The 27140-nt window shown below is 33.1% G+C and overlaps 1 protein-coding gene across 6 annotated transcripts in view; it reads right to left on the bottom strand.

Moving 5' to 3' along the window:
* The window catches only part of LOC143054064 (E3 ubiquitin-protein ligase RNF19A-like), a 43440-nt gene extending 16728 nt beyond the window's left edge, over positions 1-26712 (bottom strand). Inside the window, exons 1-4 of one of the 6 annotated variants that reach the window (XM_076226932.1) lie at positions 26629-26712; positions 20260-20911; positions 13798-13994; positions 13146-13290 (exon numbers count right to left, since the gene is read on the bottom strand). In XM_076226932.1, the coding sequence (XP_076083047.1) occupies positions 13146-13290; positions 13798-13994; positions 20260-20867 (950 nt within the window). In that variant the 5' untranslated portion in view covers positions 20868-20911; positions 26629-26712. Of the gene's footprint in view, positions 1-13145; positions 13291-13797; positions 13995-20259; positions 20912-25013; positions 25181-26573 lie in introns of those variants that run through there. The other 5 variants (XM_076226934.1, XM_076226930.1, XM_076226936.1 and 2 more) reach the window with 5 other exon arrangements.
* Between the last annotated feature and the right edge of the window lie 428 nt (positions 26713-27140).

Raw genomic sequence — 27140 nt, 5'->3', positions numbered from 1 at the left:
CCTGTAAAATCATCAATTTGTATATACATATCTAAAGTATATATGCAATATAATAATTCATAATTATTTTTATAATTTTTTTAATCAGTAAGAATAAGTGTTATAAATGAATAAAACATATCCAATTCATTAATTTTATAAGCTGACACATGCATAAAGGTTAAAGTTTAAGTATATTTTATCAAGTTTTTACTTCAATTAAAAGTAGAAACAACCATGAAAATTTTAATTGACCAGTATTTGCCAGTATTGACCACTTGGGGAGTATTGTCCGGGGCGGTAAATACCGGTAAATACCACTGGTAAATACCGGGGGTGGTATTTACCGCCCAACCTTGAGTTCAAGACACCGTGTAAAAGTTCTGAATTTTAACAAATCATTTGAAATTTTCTTGTTTTCATAGATAACAAGAGGCTCTCAAGAGCCTGAATCGCTCACCTTAAGGTTCATGTGGACCCTATGGCTAAAATGGCCGTATTTTCACCTCAAAATTTACTCTGAGTACAGACAAACCTGCGCATCTGTAAAAAAATTTCAGGCATGGCATGCCCTAGATAAATAAATTTCAAATATGTTTTATGTTTTAGAAAAATAAAAACTTACCAGGATTTTGCCGTGGACTTTTTTTCATTCCCCCAGAAGGTGCCAAAATAAACTAAGTTGGGAAACAGGTTTGAGAACTTCCCCACAGGTAATAATTGAAGTGAGCTGTATTGCTTGACATGGACATGAGATGGACAATACATACCTGACAATAATTGATTATTTAAACTGTGTACCTGAGTGGACCATATCAAGGTAAACTCAACTGTTTGTTGATTTTATCATCTTCTGCAGGGACGAAAAAAAGTGTACGGCAAAATCCAGTTAAGTTATGAATTTTCTAAATCCTACAATGCAATTAAATTCTATTTATCTAGGGCATGCTATGCCTTAAAACTTTCCCAAATGCACAGGTTTGCCTGTACTCAGAGTAAATTTTGAGGTGAAAATACGGCCATTTTAGCCATAGGCTCCACATGAACCTTAATTCTTTTGGTTAAATCTCTCATCAATGATTATTTTGGCTTTTCAATTTATTTAAATGTTTTTTGGATCGTCCTATTTTCTTCAAAAGCCAAAAAAAATAATCATTTTCTCCTATGTTCTATTTTAGCCATAGGAGCTATTTTTCTTGACATACAAGGAAATAAAATATAAAATTTATACTAGATACTCTGAAACTCATTTAGCCTAAGTTTGGTTGAAATTGATACAACAGTTTCAAAGGAGAAAATTTTTTTAAAGTAAGTCAACATGATGAACAAATTGTGAAAAAAGTCTTTAAAGGGCAATAACTCCTAAAGGGGTCAATTGACAATTTTGGTCAAATTGACTTAATTGAAGATTGCTCTAAATGCTTTGGTTTTTGAGTTATAAGCCAAAAACTGCATTTGACCCCTATGTTCTATTTTTAGCAATGGCGACCATGGTTGTTGATAGATCATAACTTCGGATACAATTTACAAACTAGATACCCTAAGGAACATTCAATTAAAGTTTGGAAGTATTTGGCCTAGTAGTTTCAGAGGAGAAGATTTTTGTAAAATATTACTAAGATTTACGAAAAATGGTTAAAAATTGACTATAAAGGGCAATAACTCCTAAAGGGGTCAACTGACCATTTCCGTCATGTTGACTTATTTGTAAATCTTACTTTGCTGAACATTATTCCTGTTTACAGTTTATCTCTATCTATAATAATATTCAAGATAATAACCAAAAACAGCAAAATTTCCTTAAAATTACCAATTCAGGGGCAGCAACCCAACAACGGGTTGTCTGATTCATCTGAAAATTTCAGGGCAGATAGATCTTGACCTGATAAACAATATTACCTCACGTCAGATTTGCTCTAAATGCTTTGGTTTTTGAGTTATAAGCCAAAAACTGCATTTGACCCCTATGTTCTATTTTTAGCAATGGCGACCATGTTTGTTGATAGATCAAAACTTCGGATACAATTTATAAATTAGATACCCTAAGGAACATTCAGTTAAAGTTTGAAAGTATTTGGCCAAGTAGTTTCAGAGGAGAAGATTCTTGAAATAGTTTACGACGACGACAGACGACGACAGACGACGGACGACAACGGACGCCAAGTGATGGCATAAGCTCACTTGTCCCTTCGGGACAGGTGAGCTAATAAAAAAATATGTTCCATTTGGATGAAAAAAACAGGAATGCATGACAACTATTATTTAACCCGATATTCTCGTTTTTCCAGTGGACGAGTCTATTACGTTTTTGACACGCGTGGTACGACGTTTTTACATTTTTATCTTTATCAGTTTTAGTGCTAATTACTATTCACCAAGTTTTAATTAAGAAATACCGACATGAATCTCTTTTTCTTGTTTGTGAAATGACGATTTAATTTCGTCTATGTCCATGCACCCCTTTTTTACGGGAAATTATTAGACAATGTCATGCGATGTTTATTACAGCTGAGAAATACTATTTCATCGAACTAAAATTTAAGAATGATGACAAAATAGTATGACAAACATATTATTAGAAAGGTGAAATATATATATATTTATTTTGCATATCAGTTTTATGTCTTGAAAGATCTTTTTTTTTCTTTTTTTTTCCGACCGACCGACCCGACTTTTTCATGGAGAAAATCCGTAAACCAACAAATTAAAAAACCGTGGCCTAAAGTGCTTGTTATCACTGAATGGTAAAGATTGGTTGGTAGTAAAAGTGAATATACATTGTTTATTGTATAAAACAATAAAAAAAACTTCATCAGCAACATTTAATATTGGCAAATTTCCAATGAAGTTATTTACATAAAGTTATTGGCAAATAAAAATAGAAAATGACATCATAGTCATGTCTGGCAAATGTCCAACATACATTATCTAAAAACATTTTAGATAAGATAAGGAAAAAAAGCTTCATCAGCAACATTTTATATTGGCAAATTTCCAATGAAGTTATTTACATAAAGTTATTGGCAAATAAAAATAGAAAATGACATCATAGTCATGTCTGGCAAATTTCCAACATATATTATCAACTACTATTCTATACAAAGAAAGATAACTCCAATTGAAAATTAATTGCTATTGCACAATATTGTGCAATTAGATATTTCTTGCTATTGTGCAATACTGTGCAATTGAAAATTTCTTGCTATTGCACAATACTTGATATGGAATCCTGATTTGGACCAACTTGAAAACTGGGCCCATAATCAAAAATCAAAGTACATCTTTAGATAAAGCATATCAAATAAGCCCAAGAATTTAATTTTTGTTAAAATCAAACTTAGTTTAATTTTGGACCCTTTGGACCTTAATGTAGACCAATTTGAAAACTGGACCAAAAATTAAGATTCTACATACACAGTTAGATTTGGCATATCAAAGAACCCATTTATTCAATTTTTGATGAAATCAAACAAAGTTTAATTTTGGACCCCCATTTGGACCAACTTGAAAACTAGGCCAATAATTAAAAATCTAAGTACATTTTTAAATTCAGCATATCAAAGAACCCCAAAGATTCAATTTTTGTTAAAATCAAACTAAGTTTAAGTTTGGACCCTTTAGATCTTAATGTAGACCAATTTGAAAACCGGACCAAAAATTAAAAATCTACGTACACAGTTAGATTTGACATATCAAAGAACCCCAATTTTCAATTTTTGATGAAATTTTGGACCCTTTCGACCTTAATGTAGACCAATTTGAAAACAGGACCAACAAGTGAAACTGCGAGCTACTGCTCACTGATGATACCCCCGCCGCAAGTGGATAATATTAATAGTGTAAAAATATGCAAGTGTTCGGTAAACAGGAAGTTGTCGAGTGATGAATCTGAAAACGCATCACACGGTATAGCTGACTTATAAAAATCCTGAAACCAAATTTCAGAAATCCTTGTATTGTAGTTCCTGAGAAAAATGTGATGAAATTTTTTAACTTGGTTATCATGTGTAAAATCATACAAGTGTTCGGTAAACAGGAAGTAGTCGAGTGATGAATCTGAAAACTCATCACACGGTATAGCTGACTTATATAAATCCTGAAACCAAATTTCAGAAATCCTTGTATTGTAGTTCCTGAGAAAAATGTGACGAAAATTTTCAACTTGGCTATCATGTGTAAAATCATACAAGTGTTCGGTAAACAGGAAGTTGTCGAGTGATGAATCTGAAAACGCATCACACGGTATAGCTGACTTATATAAATCCTGAAACCAAATTTCAGAAATCCTTGTATTGTAGTTCCTGAGAAAAATGTGACGAAAATTTTCAACTTGGCTATCATGTGTAAAATCAGACAAGTGTTCGGTAAACAGGAAGTTGTCAAGTGATGAATCTGAAAACGCATCACACGGTATGGCTGACATATATAAATGTTGATACCAAATTACAGAAAGGGTGGATGTGTAGTTCCTGAGAAAAATGTGACGAAAGTTTCATGGGACGGACTGACTGACGGACGGACTGATGGACGGACGGACTGACAGACAGAGGTAAAACAGCATAACCCCCCTTTTTTAAAGCGGGGGTATAAAAATTAAGAATATACATACATAGTTAGATTCTGCATATCAAAGAACCCCAATTATACAATTTTTGATGAAATCACACAAAGTTCAATTTTGGACCCTTTGGGCCCCTTATTCCTAAACTGTTGGGACCAAAACTCCCAAAATCAAACCCAACCTTCCCTTTATGGTCATAAACCTTGTGTTTAAATTTCATAGATTTCTATTTACTTATACTAAAGTTATGGTGCAAAAACCAAAAATAATGCTTATTTGGGCCCCTTTTTGGCCCCTAATTCATAAACTGTTGTGACCTCAACTCCAAAAATCAATCCCAACCTTCCTTTTGTGGTCATAAACCTTGTGTTTAAATTTCATTGATTTCTATTTACTTATACTAAAGTTATTGTGCGAAAACCAAGAATAATGCTTATTTGGGCCCTTTTTTGGCCCTTAATTCCTAAACTGTTGGAACAAAAACTCCCAAAATCAATCCCAACCATCCTTTTGTGGTCATTAACCTTGTGTCAAAATTTCATAGATTTCTATTCACTTAAACTAAAGTTATAGTGCAAAACCCAAGAAAATGCTTATTTGGTCTCTTTTTGGCACCTAATTCCTAAAATATTGGGACCAAAACTCCCAAAATCAATCCCAACCTTCCTTTTGTGGTTATAAACCTTGTGTTAAAATTTCATTGATTTCTATTCACTTTTACTAAAGTTAGAGTGCGAAAACTAAAAGTATTCGGACGACGACGACGACGCAGACGACGACACCAACGTGATAGCAATATACGACCAAAAAATTAAATTTTTTGCGGTCGTATAAAAATGTTCTATAAACATTGAAATACCCTTTTTGATGATTTTTGTTTGATTCATAACACCCCCTCATTCAGATATTTTTTATGTATGGAAAGTAGTTTGTGTCTGATTTTTATACATAATACTTGCCGAGTTTTCAACACACTAAAAACTGCACATACTATTTTGACTCGCAGTTATGTAACAAAACTTGATATATGTTATTGCCTTTATATATTTTGTAAACTACAAAACTTAATCGGTTACTGTTGGTTCCATTTTGGTGTTTACTGACTAAATATGGTTTGTATTAGCTTAAGACATTTCAAACATTAATGTGATAGATACATTAAAGACTGTTTTACAAATTTTTAAAAGGATGGAACTGTTTTACTTTCAAAGTCGTATTATAGTGATATCTGCTATGTATGGATTTCTACTCTCACCGGTTAGTTTCTTCTTTTACACATGCTTTTTAAACTTCCTGTTTAAACATAAACAAGTTTCTAAATTGTTTTTTAAGTGAATTAAACTTATTTTAACAATCATGAAGCGTTCTAGAATCATTTAAAAGCAGTTTCTGCTTCTGTTTGATGATGGAAAACAGGGTTTTCCCAAAAAAATATCGCAAACGACCGCACAGGATTTGGAATTACCGGAGTTTCATTATACCTTTCTAACAGTTACAAAGTTTTTTTACCTAAAATTTCCTGGGAAGAAGGGGGTGCGGACTATGAACCAGTGCTAACTATACAAGCCTTTCTGTTGTACATGTTTTTATTTATTCTTTCAGCTTTTTGTCATTCACTTTGGAATTCAACTCACCTGTCATCATTTGTAATCATTCATTGAACACCAGCATACCTTTGTTATTCATGATACCTTGTGTTAATAGAGTGGATTTTATGACAATAAATTAAAGAAGTCCATTATTTAATACCCAGCAAAAAATAGATGGGTGAATAACTGCACAGAATAGAGAAAACTGATAAAACAAAATAAAGAAATGGTAAAACTCCCTGCTTACTAATCATGCTAAGACCCTCTTTAAAATTTATAGCATTACTCAAAAGACCTACTAGGCCTAAAAGTCCTAAATCTTAACTCCATCTTATACCGGTTTTAAATAAAGATAATGCATTTGTTCTCAACTCTTTCGATGCTATACACGGCATATGCAGCAATGACGTATGCTATTTGCCGCATATGCTGCGATGATTTTTCATCAGGACTCTTATTTAAACCATTTGGTTTTCATTCGGGTCCTCTCTTAATTTTTCCTCGTATGAATCCAGGGTATACAAGGTCTCATTTGCGCTTGACAATTTTTGACAAATGCAAATGGCGGAAATCGGAAACAAATCTGTAAATATGGAAATATTTAAGCATTCCTATGGCAAAACTAACAACGAGGATTAGTTAAAAGGTTTCTTGTTATCTCAATGTGTTTATTACATTTAATTCGTGTGGGAAATACGATTTTATCGATCATTATGAGACTTAGAACTAGAGGCTCTAAAGAGCCTGTGTCGCTCACCTTGGTCTATGTGAATACTAAACACACAGACACAGGACACAGATGGATTCAAGACAAAATTGTGGTTTGGTGATGGTGATGTGTTTGTAGATCTTACTTTAATGAACATTCTTGCTGCTTACAATTATCTCTATCTAAAATGAACTTGACCCAGTAGTTAGTGGAAAATGTTAGTAAAATTTTACAAATTTTGTGAAAATTGTTAAAACTAGAGGCTCTAAAGAGCCTGTGTTGCTCACCTTGGTCTATGTGCATATTAAACAAAGGACACAAATGGATTCATGACAAAATTGTATTTTGGTGATGGCGATGTGTTTGAAGTTCTTACTTTACTGAACGTTCTTGCTTCTTACAATTATATCTATAATGAACCTTGCCCATTAGTAACAGAGAAAAATATTTGGTAAAAATTTACATAAATTTACCGAATTGATGAAAATTGTTAAAAATTGACTATAAAGGGCAATAACTCCTTAAGGGGTCAATTGACCATTTAGGTCATGTTGACTTATTTGTAGATCTTACTTTGCTGAACATTATTGCTGTTTACAGTTTATCTCTATCTATAATAGTATTCAAGATAATTACCAAAAACGGCAAAATTTCTTTAAAAATTACCAATTGGAGGGCAGCAACCCAACAACCGATTGTCCAATTCATCTGAAAATTTCAGGGCAGATAGATATTGACTTGATTAACATTTTAACTTCTTGTCAGATTTGCTCTAAATGCTTTGGTTTCAGAGTTATAAGCCAAAATCTACATTTTACCCCTGTTCTATTTTTAGCCGTGGCGGCCATCTTGGTTGAATGGCCAGGTCATCGGACACATTTTTCAAACTAGATACCCCAAAGATGATTGCGGCCTAGTAGTTTCAGTGGAGATTTTGTAAAAGATTACTTAGATTTATGAAAAATGGTTAAAAATTGACTATAAAGGGCAATAACTCCTAAAGGGGTCAACTGACCATTTCGGTCATGTTGACTTATTTGTAAATCTAACTTTGCTGAACATTATTGATGTTTACAGTTTATCTCTATCTATAATAATATTCAAGATAATAACCAAAAACAGCAAAATTTCCTCAAAATTACCAATTCAGGGGCAGCAACCCAACAAAAGGTTGACCGATTCATCTGAAAATTTCAGGGCAGATAGATCTTGACCTGATAAACATTTTTATCCCATGTCAGATTTCCTCAAAATGCTTCGGTTTTTGAGTTATAAGCCAAAAACTGCATTTTACCCCTATGTACTATTTTTAGCCGTGGCGGCCATCTTGGTTGGTTGGCCGGGTCATGCCACACATTTTTTAAACTAGTTACCCCAAAGATGATTGTGGCCAAGTTTGGATTAATTTGGCCCAGTAGTTTCAGAGGAGAAGATTTTTGTAAAAGATTACTTTGATTTATGAAAAATGGTTATAAAAATTGACTATAAAGGGCAATAACTCCTAAAGGGGTCAACTGACCATTTCGGTCATGTTGACTTATTTGTAAATCTAACTTTGCTGAACATTATTGCTGTTTACAGTTTATCTCTATCTATAATAATATTCAAGATAATAACCAAAAACAGCAAAATTTCCTCAAAATTACCAATTCAGGGGCAGCAACCCAACAACGGGTTGACCGATTCATCTGAAAATTTCAGGGCAGATAGATCTTGACCTGATAAACCTTTTTACCCCGTCATATTTCCTCTAAATGCTTTGGTTTTTGAGTTATAAGCCAAAAACTGCATTTTACCCCTATGTTCTATTTTTAGCCGTGGCGGCCATCTTGGTTGGTTGACCGGGTCACGCCACACATTTTTTAAACTAGATACCCCAATGATGATTGTGGCCAAGTTTGGTTTGATTTGGCCCAGTAGTTTCAGAGGAGAAGATTTTTGTAAAAGTTAACGACGACGACGACGACGGACGACGGACGACGGATGCCAAGTGATGAGAAAAGCTCACTTGGCCCTTCGGGCCAGGTGAGCTAAAAATGACTATATAAAGGGCAATAACTCCTTAGGGGTCAATTGACCATTTTGGTCATGTTGACTTCTTTTTAGGTCGTACTTTGCTGTACATTATTGCTGTTTACAGTTTATCTCTATCTATAATAATATTCAAGATAATAACCAAAAACAGCAAAATTTCCCCAATTCAGGGGCAGCAACCCAACAACAGGTTGTCTGATTCATCTGAAAATTTCAGGGCAGATAGATCTTGACCTGATGAACAATTTTACCCCTGTGTCTGATTTGCTCTAAATGCTTTGGTTTTTGAGTTATAAGCCAAAAACTGCATTTTACCCCCATGTTCTATTTTTAGCCATGGCGGCCATCTTGGTTGGTTGACCGGGTCACCGGACACATTTTTTAAACTAGATACCCCAATGATGATTGTGGCCAAGTTTGGTTAAATTTGGCCCAGTAGTAACAGAGGAGAAGATTTTTGTAAAAGTTAACGCAGGACGACGACGACGGACGACAGACGACTACGACTGACGACGACGGACGCCGGACGCCAAGTGATGAGAAAAGTTCACTTGGCCTTTCGGCTGGGTGAGCTAAAAAGGTGGGAAAACGGAGGTTGACTGAAAATTTTCAGGACAGAGCCAATTATTTGTGCCACGATTATATTATACGTTGTGTATAGTGCAATACGCTACAGAATCGAGTAAACTGGTGTCTTCTATATTATATGGCAGATAAAACAACAAAATAAATGAAGACTAATAGCATAGTCCGTTTGACTTCTATAAATCTTCAAAAAATAATTCTTAAAATTTCATTTTTAAAGATAAATATTTTTTTTCTTCATGTATGTTAATGTATGATATATACGAACTCTGACTATGAATATCATAATTTTAAACCTATAATCAAAAAAGTTACTCATTAGGTCTCTATGTTACTTCAATTTATTTTAATATAAAATACTCAATGGAGTACGTATGAGTAGTGTAACAGCCTTCCATTCAAAACAAAAACATTAGACATGTGCTCTAAACCTGTTTTATTGTACCATGTGACTTTACTCATTTAAATAACTCTGGTCATGTGATTACTGAGCTTTCTGTATTCAATGAGAAATACAAAAGCATGCACACATGACCAGAGTTATTTAAATGAGTAAAGTCACATGGTACAATGAAACAGGTTAAGAGCACATGTCTAATGTTTTTGTTTTGAATGGAAGGCTGTTACACTACTCATATGTACTCCATTGAGTATTTTATATTAAAATAAATTGAAGTAACATAGAGACCTAATGAGTAACTTTCTTGATTATAGGTTTAAAATTATGATATTCATAGTCAGAGTTCGTATATATCATACATTAACATACATGAAGAAAAAAAATATTTATCTTTAAAAATGAAATTTTAAGAATTATTTTTTGAAGATTTATAGAAGTCAAACGGACTATAGTTTTTATTCAAAATTCAACACAAATGTAATAAATTACACCTTTTACCTGTTAATTACCTGAAAATGCAGGTAACCTGATAAAAATTTTACTGAAATAATTGCCTAACATTACAGGTTATGCTCTCCTGAGCATTTTTCATGCAATAACTGTCTCTGTATCTCTTAAAATAAAAAAGATACAGTAGTCTGAAAAGGAATATACTGTTCTAATGAATGAACACAAAAAAAAATGCAGCAGCAGCCAGGGATGGGCACGATTACTGACAAATGTAATCGATTAATAATCGATTACATGAAGGATTTTTGTGCAATCGATTAATAATCGATTACTCAAATTTTAGTATGTAATCGATTACAATCGATTACTTTATCAAAAGTAATTACATTACTTTTCGATTACTGTCAATTACATACTTCAACATTTCAACAAAAAATTACATGAGTAAAACACAATTATATTGCTCAACATTTGTATATATAGTTGAAATTAAGATCTTTACCTAATGCATCATTCAAAGCATTGTTTCTAAATTATAAGTTAATAGCTGCTTTTTAGATCAAATCTCTTGATGAAAATTAGAAATATTTAAAAAATCTCGTAATTTTGACTTTCAACATATATGAAAGATGTCATCGCATTGCTATAATCACTTATTCATAACTAATTGTTTTTCAAAAATAGCTTTCTTACTGACATGTTAGCTTTTTTGTTTTTACTCTTTGAAAAAAAATATTTTAGCATAGTTAATTACAACGTTTAAGGAAATATAAAAAAAAGTAGAATAATTAATTAGTTCAGCTAATTTTTAAGATCAAAATTTATTTTTATAATGACATGCATGTTTTAAAACTTTTGTTTGGATAACCACCCTAATTACAGATTATTTAACTGCCACTGGAGTACAAATTATAACCTGGGGCTAAATATTGTAAATTTCCTTCTTTATTAGACATAAGATAATTGAAACAAGAAGTTATTGTAACAGGATGCTGTTACGAAGTCTCCCAAACAAAGCTCCCATAACTCACCATTCCTATGGTCCCAGTATTCATTTGATTTGTTTAATTGTCCCATATAACAATATATATGGTTTAGGGGTGGGGATCTTGACCGTTTATAAGTTTTCAAACAAGAGGGGGTGGGTGGTTTAGGGTGGGGATCTCGACCGTTTACGAGTTTGCAAACAGAAGGGAGTGGGGGTAACCTAAAGGGACTCCCCAAATAGTTCATTAGATTTGTTTTATTGTCCCATACAAGAATATATATGGTTTAGGGGTGGGGATCTCTACCGTTTACGAGTTTGCAAACAGAAGGGGGTGGGGGTGACCCCAAGGGACTCCCCAAATAGTTCATTAGATTTGTTTTATTGTCCCATACAAGAATATATATGGTTTAGGGGTGGGGATCTCGACCTTTTCGAGTTTGCAAACAGAATGGGGTGGGGGTGACCCCAAGGGACTCCCCAAATAGTTCATTAGATTTGTTTTATTGTCCCATACAAGAATATATATGGTTTAGGGGTGGGGATCTTGACCTTTTACGAGTTTGCAAACAGAAGGGGGTGGGGGTGACCCCAAGGGACTCCCCAAATAGTTCATTAGATTTGTTTTATTGTCCCATACAAGAATATATATGGTTTAGGGGTGGGGATCTTGACCGTTTACAAGTTTGCAAACAGAAGGGGGTGGGGGTGACCCCCAGGGACTTCCCTTTAATTTCATTTGATTTGTTTTATTGTCCCATTCAAGAATATATATGGTTTAGGGGTGGGGACCGTTTACAAGATAATAGCATATTCTCAAATTGAAAGGGTGGAGATGACCCCCCAGGGACTTATCCTATAGTTCATGTCATTTGTTTTATTGTCCTTTGATCATTTCTGAAGACTGCATGTGTCTATCACTCAAATTGAAGGGGTGGAGATGACCCCCCCCCCCCCCCCCAGGGACTATATTTGTTATTGATTAGAAGACTTTGATCATCTCATTAGTAAAGGCAAGAATGTTGTTAACTTCTTCAATCAAATTATATACAAAATATATTTATAGTGTCAAAGGGATACATGTATCTATTTCTAAAAAGAATTGCCATTGGTTCACTGTTAAAAGGATTTTGTGTTCTTTTTTAATTTAATTTATATACATGTATATATATCCTAACATTTAAGAAATCAACTGTTTATGTATTCTAAGCTTTAATTTCAACTCTGATTGAAAATGATGTTTTCAGGAAATTTAATACAAATAAGCTTACTACTTTTAAAAAATGTAGTACTTACAGAACTTAACGAAAGACAGACACATTTCTTATTTAAGATCTATTTTATTTTTTCAAATCTATTTTCTTATTTAAATATTAAAGCTCTTGAATTATTGACAAGCACATACATCCATTTGTTTCAAAAGCTAGATATAAAGTAAATTTAGGTAGAGGAGGGATCTGGTTACTCATAATGCAGCTAGAGACAATAGATAGAAATAAGGCAGTTGCTTAAATCTCAAGTATTGTTAATGCATAATATTTTATCTGTACTATAAAGTGATAACATACATATTTTCCTCTGAAATAGGTTATTTTTCATCAAACTATTTTACTAAAGTAATCGAAATGTAATCGAAAAGTAATCGATGATTACATCCAAATTTTTGCTGTAATCGATTAAATTATGATAACATGTAATAGAAAATGTCTTCGATTACAGATTACTGTCGATTACTTGAAAAAATGTAATCAATTACAATCGATTATGATTACAGATTACGATTACCCCATCCTGGCAGCAGCAGCCATTTTTCTATTTTTTTGTGTAGCGTTGAAAGGGTTAAGACTACAAACCTTAAATAATGCAAATCTGATATCTCTTTCATACATAACCAACAGAATTCTGCTCCACAAACAGGACAGGCCATGTGGTTACAAGAGCCATCATTCATCTTCATGATAAAAGCACCACATCTTGGACAGGGTTTAATATCATCTTCTGAAACACAGTTTACATTCTATTTATAGAACACAATAGAGAATAATTGGCAAAATAAATATAGAATAGAGCAACATGACCTAAAAAAACAAAGAATACAAAATAAAGACCCTTCCAAAGATCTTCTGACTAATGCACTATATATGTTATTCAAGAGAACTTATACACACCTAAAGACTAATATTGAGTTGGTCTAAAAACGAATTTTTCATGCAAATCTGCAGACCGAAAATATGAAGTCAAACTATTCAGTACTGTCTGAATAATCCTCATCTGCCTTAATCAAAGTGAGGAACTTACTTAAATATGTGAACAAAAAGTCTGTGCAAAAAGATATTTAACAAGTTTTTTTTATGATCGACTCATGAGCTCACTGTTAACCAAGAAGTGTAGAGGACAATAAAAATTTCAAAAAGTTTTTTTAATGTTGGCAAGGAACTGATTTTCCCGTGAATTTCTAATTAGGCTAAGTTTGTTATAATTTTGGGTACATGAAGTTGATCTTACTTTGAGAATCATTGTCATGGCTGTAACTAACAGATGGAGACCTCAAGTTTGATGATGCTCTCTCAGCACGAGCAGCATCACAAGTCTTGTTTGGATGCCAGTATTGTTTACAATGATAGCAGAAGTCTGTATCACAGCCAGGTCTTTCACATCTGATTCTTGGACACCCAGCACATTCTTTAGCAATCACTGCATATCTGTAAAAACATATGAATGAAGCATGATAAACATGAACAAGAATGTGTCCAAAGTACACGGATGCCCCACTCGCACTATCATTTACCATGTTCAATGGACTGTGAAATTTGATAAAAAATATAATTAGGCATTAAAATTAGAAAGATAATATCATAGGGAACATGTGTACTAAGTTTCAAGTTGATTGGACTTCAACTTCATCAAAAACTACCTTGACCAAAAACTTTAACCTGAAACATGCACTTTCATTTTCTATGTTCAGTGGACCGTGAAATTGGGGTCAAAAGTTTAATTTGGCTTTCAAATTAGATAGATCATATCATAAGGAACATGTGTACTAAGTTTCAAGTTGATTGGACTTCAACATCATCAAAAACTACCTTGACCAAAAACTTTAACCTGAAGCGGGACAGACGGACGAACGAACAGACAGACGGGCGAACGGATGCACAGACCAGAAAACATAATGCCCCTCTACTATCGTAGGTGGGGCATAAAAATAGGAGCAATTTATTAGGAGATTGGAGACTGTTTACATGTAACATGTCATTCAATGTCTTGCTTCAGTACTATTAGTTATAAATATTTATTTGTAGTAATCCTTTTTTCATAACTAAAAAGACATTGCCAAATAATCATGTCAGAGGTAAGTTTGCAAACATTAAACAGCTGCATTAAACACCTTATTTTAAGTTGTATTCTGGTTTTAAATGCAACCATATGCTCAGCAGGGTGCAGCTTTATACGACCGCAGAGGTTGAACCCTGAACAGTTGGGGCAAGTATGGACACAACATTCAAGCTGGATTCAGCTCTAAATTTGGATTGTGATTAAATAGTTGCCACAGCATAGGTTTCTGACACAGAATGAATGTGGTTTAACGAACTTAAAAGTTTTTTTTGCCTTTGAGCAATTCACTATGCTGTTGAATATTAATCCTCTCAAAAAATGTTTGAAGAAATTTTCTTTTAACTTTCTTTTGAAATGAGAAAAATTGAACCCCCCCCCCAATTTTTTTTTCAAATCCCCCTTTCCCTTATTCCAAAAATGATCTCAATTCAAATTTCTAATGGAGTTTGCAACAATAACTACTCAATTAAATACATCATAAAATGTAAAAAAAGTGCTTGTTATCACTGATTGGTAAAGATTGTTTTTATTTATCAGTTGGTAGTAAAAGTGAATATACATTGTGTAAAACAATGATTTAAGTTGATTCAACTACTATTCTAAACAAAGAAAGATAACTCCAATTGAAAATTTCTTGCTATTGCCCAATATTGTGCAATTAGATATTTCTTGCTATTGCGCAATACTGTGCAATTGAAAATACTTGCTATTGCACAATACTGTGCAATTGAAGATTTCTTGCTATTGCGCAATACTGTGTAATTGAAAATTTCTTGCTTGCATAATACTGTGCAATTGAAGATTTCTTGCTTTTGCTGAATACTGTGCAATTGAAAATTTCTTGCTATTGCACAATACTTAATATAATAATTTTGGATCCTGATTTGGACCAACTTGAAAACTGGGCCCATAATCAAAAATCTAAGTACAATGTACATGTTTAGATTCAGCAATTTTTTTTAAAATCAAACTTCGTTTATTTTGGACCCTTTGGACTTTAATGTGGACCAATTTGAAAACCAGACCAAAAATTAAGAATCTACATACACAGTTAGATTTGGCATATCAAAGAACCCCAATTATTCAATTTTTAATGAAATCAAACAAAGTTTAATTTTGGACCCTTTGGGCCCCTTATTCTTTAACTGTTGGAACCAAAACTCCCAAAATCAATCCCAACCTTCCTTTTATGGTCATAAACCTTGTGTTTAAATTTCAAAGATTTCTATTAACTTATACTAAAGTTGTGGTGCGAAAACCAAGAAAATGCTTATTTTGGCCCCTTATTCCTAAATGTTGGGAACATAACTCCCAAAATCAATCCCAACCTTCCTTTTGTGGTCATAAACCTTGTGTTTAAATTTCAATGATTTCTATTAACTTATACTAAAGTTATTGTGCAAAAACCAAGAATAATGCTTAATTGGGCCCTTTTTTGGCCCCTAATTCCTAAACAGTTGGAACCAAAACACCCAAAATCAATCCCAACCTTCCTTTTGTGGTCATAAACCTTGTGTCAAAATATCATTGATTTCTATTTACTCAAACCTAAAGTTATAGTGCGAAAACCTAGAAAATGTTTATTTGGGCCCTTTTTGGCCCGTAATTCCTAAACTGTTGGGACCAAAACTTCCAAAATCAATCCCAACCTTTCTTTAATGGTCATAAACCTTGTGTTTAAATTTCATACATTTCTATTTACTTTAACTAAAGTTATAGTGTGAAAACCAAAAGTATTCGAACAACTACAACGCCAACGTGATTTTCAATTTTTGCGGTCGTATAAAAAGAAAAGCATAACGCCTGCAGCTATAGCTAACATATAATTGTACATTAAACTTGAATTGTCATTTCAGATTCCCTCACGGTGATTCTTGCAAAAATCAGTTGGAAAGTACTTGAATCATCAGATTGGAACACAAAGTGATACATTATACATGTATCTCAGAGTACTTGCTGATTTGAAAGCCAGCTGTTCAAAGTCAACATAATTTTTATATGATTTGCATATAATTAGGGAATACGTTGATATGATTGGTCGAGAGAACTTCTGGTAGTTGATCTTGATGTTGCTTATTTTTCGATACACGACATTGACCAAACTTCTTTTCGTAACCAATGTAAACAAGATGACGGCGATAATAACACCGACATTACCAATTTTTTTTTTACTGCACTTTAATCGTTAAACAAAATAATACACAAAAACATTCATTTGAATAATTATAAGAGTTGACTTTTTACTAAATTTAGCAAATTTCAGAGCTCCAGATAAGAATTCACAAATTGGGGTTTTTACCCACCATTTTCTTATATAATTGGGTGATAAAGTTTTTTAATTGCATTATCAATTTCAGTTCACCCCTCAGGTTAATATCAAATTGGGTTTTTCACCACCAAGCTCCTTAATGTATTGGGTTTTTTCATCACAATATTGAATATTTAGGCAATATAAACCCCAGATTTTTTTCCGTCTTAAATATGTTTCTTTCTTTGTTTAGGTAGCACTCCACAGTTAGAAAATAAAATTAAAAATGAGCCACAAAATGTTTTATCATCTCCTATTCCTGGATTTCTAATACATTAACCTAACTGTTTGTGTTGTACATGTGCATATGTATGTAATCAGTATATTCCATAGATTTGATTTTCAAAAGTTAAAAGAGTGAAAATTAATTCCTTTTATGTGTATCCATGGCAACATTCTGCATTTATTTACCATAAAATATTGCAAAAAGGGGGGTGGACATGTCACATATCCCCCCAAAATTTGGATCAAACTAGAATTTCAATGCCTTTGAGTGATCCTTTTTAGAAACTGTTTTCATAAATCTTCCTAATGATCAAATAAAAAATGGGTGTCTTTCGCCTCATTTTTTCGTAAAATCCAATCACAAAGTTTGTGCGATAAAAAGTTGGAAAAAAACATTACAATAATTGCCGGACCAATGTATGGTAGGGACATGCAAATACGAACTGTCATACAGAAAACAGCCTATATTACATACATTACATAATCTTGATGTTCATATAAACCCGATACAAAGGCTATTTTAATACTCAGCTAACCAAAAATGAATTTTATTGCACACTAGCTCTCATATTTGAAAAATCCTGGACAGGGGCCAAAATGCGAAACTACACACCTAACTGTGGAGTGCTACCTTAGCTGTTTTATTTGGTTTAGGGTTAAGGTAAGGATTATTTGCTAGCTGTTTTATTTGGTTTATTCACTGAGGAGCAATGAGGGGGGATAGGACCTTTACCGGGATTTCGGGATTTCATGTTTTAAAGCCCGGGATTTCAGGATCAGCACCCCTCCTACCCCCCCCCCCCCCCCCCCCCCAGCAATTGTAGGTTTAATTTGTGTCCCGTTTCAAACCATTTGCCAGTTTTGTATTTTCTCACAAAAACTGATATGTGTATTCACAGGCACTCGTCTTATACCTTTATATAATAAATTCTGAGACCAGTAGCAAAAATAGTACATAAACTCTAATTATACTTGAATGTTTTTCTTTTATTCAATTTACATAAATCTGGGTTTAGTTGTATTTTATTAGAACTTTTGGTTTCTGATGCTTTATCATGTCATAATTGATTTGGCCGTTCACTTTTTCCAACGGATTTTGTTTTTGACGAAACCCCATGTTTATTAGCAATGTTCTTGTTAAGGTACGCATATACGCCCGTGCATTCGATGGACGCTTCCTAATAAAACTGGTTGGGTCTTGTTATCATCAGAACTTTCCCTCAGCTTTTCAAAAGAAGCAGAAAACAAGTTTCTGTTCAATATTTTTACCGGACATTCACTTTCGTTTGAATTCAATGTATGTTATGATAAATCCCGAGCAATTCGAAACAAATATGACTCCATGACACATGCTAATGGATAAACGCCGAGAAGATCGAAATGTTTTCAAAAACACGTGTACCTATTGAGCAACGGAAAACTGCAACAGGGACCCATTTCAGCTACTTGATGCAGGGATCTATTTTTAGGACGAAAGGAAATTTCCAATTATAAATATTATAAAAATAGATTTACGCGACGACTGTAAACAGATAAGGGTAAACAACGTAAACGGTAGCCAATAAAAGGGTTGAGAACTCATGGTTTTGGCATATAATTGGGTTTTCCTTTGAATTAATTGGGTTATTGAACCCAACAATGGGCAATTGCATTGGGTTTTTGTCGAGCCTTCGACTTTAGTCGAAAAAGCGAGACATAGCGATCCTACATTCCGTCGGCGTCGTCGTCGTCGGCGGCGTCCACAAATATTCACTCTGTGGTTAAAGTTTTTGAAATTTTAATAACTTTCTTAAACTATCCTTGAATTGTACGAAACTTGGACAGAAGCTTGTTTATGTTCATAAGATAGTATCCAGAAGTAAATTTTGTAAAAATAAAATTCCATTTTTTCCGTATTTTACTTATAAATGGACTTAGTTTTTTCTGCCAGGAAACATTACATTCACTCTGTGGTTAAAGTTTTTAAAATTTTAATAACTTTCTTAAACTATCCTGGAAATGTACAAAACTTGGCCAGAAGCTTGTTTATGATCAGGAGATAGTATCCAGAAGTAAATTTTGTAAAAATAAAATTCCATTTTTTCCGTATTTTACTTATAAATGGACTTAGTTTTTTCTGCCAGGAAACATTACATTCACTCTGTGGTTAAAGTTTTTAAAATTTTAATAACTTTCTTAAACTATCTTGGAATTGTAAGAAACTTGGCCAGAAGCTTGTTTATGATCAGGAGATAGTATCCAGAAGTAAATTTTGTAAAAATAAAATTCCATTTTTCCCGTATTTTACTTATAAATGGACTTAGTTTTTCTTCCAGTTAACATTACATACAGTCTGCAGTTAAAGTATTTAAAACATTTTTAAGATTCTTAAACTAGCCTGGATTTTTACCAAACTTGGACAGAAGCTTCTCACAATCAAAAGATAGTATCCAGAGGAATAATTTTATTGATTTTTTTCATCATTTTTGATGAGTGTTTGATTAACAGCAAAAGTAGGCGAGACACTGGGTTCCGCGGAACCCTTACAAATTTTTTATTATTTGTATTGCGTGATCACGCAAATACGCAGCTTATCTGGAGCTCTGAAATTTCATTGAGTACATATTTTTGCGTTAACCAACAATTATATTCATGAGCCAGGCCTATTCAATTACATATATACAATTTACGTGTGACAGAGGTAACGAGGGTAGAAAAATATATTCCCTTTCTCCAATTTTAAAGAACTATAAGGATTAAACTCCTTTTTAACGGAATTTATTGGTGTATAAACTGGACCAAGTCACTCAAAAACATATCATAGGACTTTTATTTATTTGTGAGTGAATTGGTCGAGTTTATACACCAATAAATTCCTTTAAAAAGGCATTTAATCCTATAATAAACTTATGTTTTTGCATGAATACAATTGTATCAATAAATAATTAATATTAATTAATTATAACATTCAACAGAACGTCAAATTTATTGCTATAATGTTGTGATCAAGTTTTACAAACGTACCTCAGTTAATATTATTATCATTATTTTCAAATTTCTTGGAAACTATTGAAACTTCGTACATTTTTCAATTACAAAATATGTAAATAAAAGCCTCTTACCCACAGTCAGGAGCTGGACACCATCTAGCATCAGGATCTGTAACTAGAACACGACGTACCATAAAATCTTCATACTTCTTCACCAATATATCATTTTGTAGTATCATCTGAATATCGTTTGGGTGATATTTTTCTGTACATTCAGGACATGAAATATTAATTCTACTCTCCGTTATTTCTATCTGTAGGTATGTTTGTAAGCATGTTATACATGATCGGTGGTGGCATGTCATGATATCTGGAAACTCTTCTGAAGGGTGTGTATTTAGACAAAGTGGACATTCTCTGCTTATTGAACTTCCTTTTTTATTTGAAAGTGAGTGTGTATCAACACTTGAGGATTGTCTTGGTAGAATTTCTCGATCAGGTGGAGCTAAAACACTTGCATCTGATCTACCAGAGTCAGAATCAAGACTCACATGGGATCTTGTTCTTCTGTTGGCTGTAGTCCCTTGAGTTACGTAAAACAATCTCCTGAGGGAAAACCTGTTTTTCCTCCTTTCTGAGCCCCTTGAATTACCAGAGGAGACAGATGTTACTTCTGAGTCCCGCTTCCTCATTACACCAGGAATGTTACTTTGTTGAGATCTTAACATCTGTACATACATTTACATGTGCAGCATATTAACAATCTGATGCATACATTTGTAACCTAAAAAGTAAACCAAACATTTACAATTTTAACATAAATTAATGTACATTTAACTAAAGGCTTTCAAGAGCCTGTATCGCTCACCTGAATCAACTTTGGTTTTTGAAATCATATAAAACTAGATACGTGTGTCAAAGCAACATGAATGGCCCCGTCCCAAAAAGTTGAAAAATCTGCAATTTCAATATAAACACATGTGGACACAAACATGATGGTAGTCTCACATATCAAAAATCTGCTCAAAATCTGGAGGGAAATAGAGAAAACATCCGTATTTACTTTTTTACTGTGATTTTCGATAATTTATCAAAATCCAAAGCCTGTAATTTCGGCAAAAATTGGTGAAACTTAAACTTGATCTGTAACTCATCATAGTTAACTCACATACCAAAAATCAGCCCAATATCTGATAGCATTTAGAAAAAAATTCTGTATAACTGTGATTTTCAACAATTTCTCGAAGTCCAAAGCCCGTAATTTCAGCAAAGATAAGTGGAGCAGAACGAAACTTAAACTTGATCTGTAACTCATCATAGTTAACTCACATACCAAAAATCAGCCCAATATCTGAAAGCGTTTAGAAAAAAATTCTGTATAACTGTGATTTTCAACAATTTCTCAAAGTCCAAAGCCCGTACTTTCAGCAAAAATTAGTGGAGCTGAACGAAACTTAAACTTGATCTGTAACTCATCATGGTTAACTCACTTACAAAAAATCAGCCCAATATATGAAGGTGTTTAGAAAAAAACTCCATATAATGGTTTGTTGCGGAATGACAGAATGACGGAATTAGGGAAAGACCAAATTTCGGACATATATATATATGGGACTGACAAACTTGGTTGCGCCATAAAAAAGATAAAATTTGGTTTAAAACATGTAATATGGCATTCCAATCTCTGATTTTCTAAAAGAAGACATTTGTATGCATTTCCCATAGGGTCCAATGTTAAACTAAGTACCTGGCTGGCGGCCATCTTGGATGTTGGATAGGCGACAAAGTAACAACACTTGGTCAGCACCTCATTAGGAGCATTCATGCTATGTTTGGTTTCATTACGTTCAGTGGTTCTCTAAATGAAGTCATTTGTATGCATTTCCCATAGGGTCCTACAATATATATGTATGTTAAACTAAGTCCCCAGCTGGCGGCCATCTTGGATGTTGGATAGGCGACAAAGTAACAACACAAATCTAATATAACATCCCTCTTTCGATAAAAGAAACAAAGCCACATTTTGAATATCTTATTAAAATATAACAAGCTTAACTTAGGGCTGCAGGTGATTGAAGCCATTATTGAAATGGCAACCTCTGTTGTAGTTTGAAAAAACACTGTAGGTCTAAATGGACATTTATTAGCATAAATTGGATATAAGATGATGTGTGATGTGGTATGAGTGCCAATGCAATGAGACAACTCTCCATCAAAGTCACAATTTGTAAAAAGTAAAGCATTACAGTGTTTCCCTAACTCTGACAGACAAAGTGTCCTTCAGTCAGACAGAAATTTTAAGTTTTTTTAATTTTTTACAATAAGGGCCAAAATAAAAAGATTGTATGTTTGCCGAAACGCGACCAACCCAAACTAAACCCGCCGACTCAAATTCTTTTTTTTGAAGATTTTTTCGTGTCACCTCTGTCATCGTATAAAGCTTAATGTTTGTCGTCTTTGCGTTTGAAAGTAACTGTGAAAAAGATTTTTTTAAAAAGCGCATAAGAGACGCTGTTAATCGATATTCGATGTTCTCTGTTTTTATCTTCTAACGAACGTAAAGAAGTGAAACATGTGAAGTGGCACAGGTTTTTTTACGCTGAAGTTGTCTGTACTACCAAACCCTTACCTATATGCTCAATGTTAATTTCATCATGTAATCGAATATCTGATAAGAATATTCAGGTAGATTTGTTCAAAACCATGTGCAATCGAATATTTTCAATGTTATTCTGACGGGAAATGGATCAGGAAGTTGCGAATTTACAATCTTGCAAGAAGATTTTGTTTTTACTGAATAAAAAGGAATTATTTCTTGATAAATTGTTGTCTTTAATTAATATGAGGCAGGCATTACCTGTAAATGGGGACGAAGTCTGTATGAATTATTTTTTTGTAACTTAAATATTTGTTAAAAAAAAGAAACGGAAATACCGTAACGTTTCGGATTTTGCCTCTAGAACCATGACCTAAAAATAAATAGTCTTCAGAAAACGTTAACTTTATGCAATTATATTTTATCAATAATGATTATTTTCAAAAATTTAAACTTGATTATTAAAAGAAATGAAATTATAACAAATACGTTTTTAGTTTGGAGATTCTACAGAAACTGTTTTGATCTATTTATAGCCAAATTAGTTTACCTGTGCATGCTGTGTGATAACGTATTAATATAAATTTGTTTTCAAAACAAAAAAAAGACAGTTCTAAAACTATAGATGGTAGATAATTATGCATATAAAATATTTTAGGACATTTAATCTATTTTAATAAATATAGGATTTAAAAACTGCAAACAAATTAAATCTTTACATAGTCAGGCCAAGTAAGCTGATATTTTTTTACACAAACTTCGTGTTGATGTAACTGTTGAAAATCACTTCATAAATCCACCAGCCCTTTCACCATACATGTGATGGACTGTGAAACTCAGATCAGGAGATTTGGAAATTTTGGTCAGGAGATTAGGACTCAGATCAGGAGGTTTTTTATCGACATAAATTTTGTCGTAAATGTAACCGTATGATGTAGAAATTGATTTTTTCTTCAAATCTCCATTAAATTGTTATATGTTTATAGTACCCTTATTGCCTTTCTATTTGAATGAAATAAAATATTCAGAAGAGTCTGTTTCTTGTTTTGTTTTGTTTTTGATAAATGATTGTTCAGTGCTTGCAAATAAATCATTATATTTATTTATCTTATCTTAGACTTTAGCAATTGTAATGGGTTATAAACATCTAAGGATACAAATCATAAAGTAGACTTATTTATAGAGGTTTTAAATTCATGGCTTTTGGTTGACTCTACAACGGTTTGACGGAAAAAAAAGATGTACTGTTTTAAGATCTTTTAATATTTTCATGCAAATTCTAAAAAAAAAAAAGAATTTGCCTACCTACCTGTGGCCTTGTTGAAAATTTAGAAGCACTGAATCTTGAATGACAGAATAACACTTAAAATTTTCATACATTGTATAAATTATTGATTTCTAAACATTGATTATTAAAAATGCAGTATTATATTTATAAAGGTTTTTCTCTAATTCTTCGTCAATTTATCCCTTTAAATTTTCTGCACCCATTGTATATAAAAAAAAATTAATCAACTTGTGATTCGTTTGATCTCAGTTCTTCATTGGTTAAAATCTGATTATGAGGTTGAATTTTCTTGCTTTCCTCTGAATTTCCTATTGTGACGGCATGAAAAAAGGAGACCATGCCTGATGACATCACATAGAAAGAACACACCTTTTTGCAGATCATTCAATAAGAGGGAATACATTTTGTACATAGAGAAACAGCTTCTACCACCAAATCTTGTGTAATACGATATTTATCCACTCTCTACAGTTAAATGTCTCCAGTGGATAGATATCGTATCAAACTCGATGCAGTGGTAGAATCTATATTTATAACTTAAAATGGATATATATTAAAAAGCATGTTAGTTTATAAAGATAGTTATAAATATAGTGTTTTACATCCAAATTGGAGACCTAGGATAATGCATATATACCAAGTGACAAGTTCGCCATGTTGGATATACACACTTACTGACACTATTTTTAAAACGATCTTTATGAACTCATAATGCCTGCTTGCTGTATATATCAGTGGTCTCTTTAGCCCAAAATAGAAGGGCGCCGCGCCCTGGGTGCCCTAAGCCGCACCCTTCTGCCCTGACGCCATTTTCTGAAAAACCCTTGTGCCATTTTGGTAAAATTGCCTTTTGTTTCATCGATTTCTTATCAGAAGTTAAATTACATATATGACACCTGGTGATTGCCCCCAGGTAACGAGGTTAATCATGTCATTACAATCAAGCCTTGGATAAGACTTCAAAGGTGTTAATTACTAGGTAATTTAATTAAGACAATGTACCTTTTTGTCATAAATATGATGAATGTGTCGCATTTTCTTTTCGATCTCCAAGTCACAATGGAAGAGTGTATGAATGAAGACTTTCATGAATTTAGAATTGAATTGAAGTAATCAACTTTGCCTTCACAGAAACATCGTCCATCTCAACTTGTGAGCGACAAGCAGACGTAAACATGTTGGAAATTAATTTTGGAGCTACTTCCCCTGAAAAAGCTTATTACAAAATTGTGCTCCTAAAATATTATCTAGCACTAAAAATAGGAAAAAATAACCAATTGAATACAAAATTATATAAGAATGTTACCTTAAGGATACTAACTGTCTTTGAACATACAAAAAAAATATATTGCAATTTATTTTTGATAATCATACTTTTGGCAATCCATGTTTTATACATTCTCAATTAAGAAATATGTTTAAATTAATTGATTGAATGGTGTCAAGCTATCAACTTACAAAAATGGAAGTGCGTAGTTAAACTCTCATCACAAATCAACATGATGAAGCTACACTAAATAATATATTCCTAAACACAAACAATAAAAAAAGTTTTGAGGGCCAAGCTCTAGATGAAAAATTTGAAATACAACTACTCTGTCATGTACATTTATGGTAAACTATGAGATGTTTAGTTTATGTTCTTTCTTTTTGAAGGAGAGGGGGTGGGGGAGAATAGTAAGTTTATTTTTCCTCTTTTGGTTAATAGTATGAATGTGTATTGCCATGTTATATGAACATGTAGTATGAATGACTTTTCTTATGCAAATTTTATAGAAATATATAATCATAACAACAACCTATGCATCTTTATTGACAATATATACAGTAAAAAAATATGTGAACTCGTGATACACGCAGGGACGTAGACATTAGAAATGAGCAGTGCCTTCTCCTATCATAAAAAAGTGCCCTGCCCTCCACTGGCACCCTGCCCCTTTTGAATTCTAGCTGGAGCACTGTATATCATTTTCAAATTATCAAATACACTTATAATATATTATTTAATAATCAATGTTTAAAAGTAACCAATTTGTGCTAATATTAAAATTTCTAGAGCTATTCAGTCATTTCAAGATTTATTCGGAATTTCGAATAATAACAGTGTTATTCAGTCATTCGTGTGACCAGCAACACATCAAATTTCATTTTCGGTCAAACAAACCCGTAAACAGTTTGGCACAGACTGCCATTGTATAAGTCACAGTAGGGTCTTTAACACAGAGACTTGGCTCACCACAAACCCCAACAATGAGTAAAACCATTCAAACCAACAACGATGTTGATGTCTCGGTTGATGTACATGTTATCAAATGTATATATTACAGTTTCATAATAAAAGTCCCGGAAAATTAATGAATTAAAATCAGTCAGTCTTAAGAACTTTAAATACAGAGGCATTAACTATATGAACAAAACGGAAAGTCGAGTAAACGTTGGGATTTTCAAAAATCATTTACTGAAACGGTTATTGAGTAAATATTTATTTATTTATTTTTTAGTCTATTTTTAACAGGCCGTCAACATTATCATCCCATCAAAGGTAAAATGTTATATACTCACAAAACATCTTACAATCTTATAAATTCATACTGCTACATATTTTGATTATTTTTACCATTTCTTAATCAGAAAACAATGTTAATAAGAAATCTACAGGAAACTGTCAACGGAAAGATGGCAACTCCCGCCGGAAGTGATCTCACTCAACAAAAACAAACAAATAGTTATTATCGTTGTTTCGCCACTATGTTTCGTCCCCTATATCTAAGATTGGATTTTTTTTAACATCGGATGACCGTAAGGACATTCCGGTGTATTCAACCTGTTGTAACAGACATTTCTACCCATGTGACTTTCGTTTTTGAATGATAACCGAACACAAAATAAGTTATAGTTATTGACCAAGCAAGTCGGTATATTGGATTTAAACTGCACGGCTTTAACCCGGGAACGCCGCGTACGAAGGAGTTCGGTTAAAGGGTCACACAGCCGTGCAGATTAAATCATATTTACCGATTTGATTGACCAATAACTGTTTTAACACATGACGCCATCAATTTACGTGAACGTTTTAAATATGCTGACGATATTCCGCGGCAATACACGGCTCATAGGTAATTTCTTGTA

Source organism: Mytilus galloprovincialis, chromosome 12 (genome assembly GCF_965363235.1).
Source record: "Mytilus galloprovincialis chromosome 12, xbMytGall1.hap1.1, whole genome shotgun sequence".
NCBI classification, from domain to species: domain Eukaryota; kingdom Metazoa; phylum Mollusca; class Bivalvia; order Mytilida; family Mytilidae; genus Mytilus; species Mytilus galloprovincialis.
This window is presented reverse-complemented; position numbering and strand designations above follow the sequence as displayed.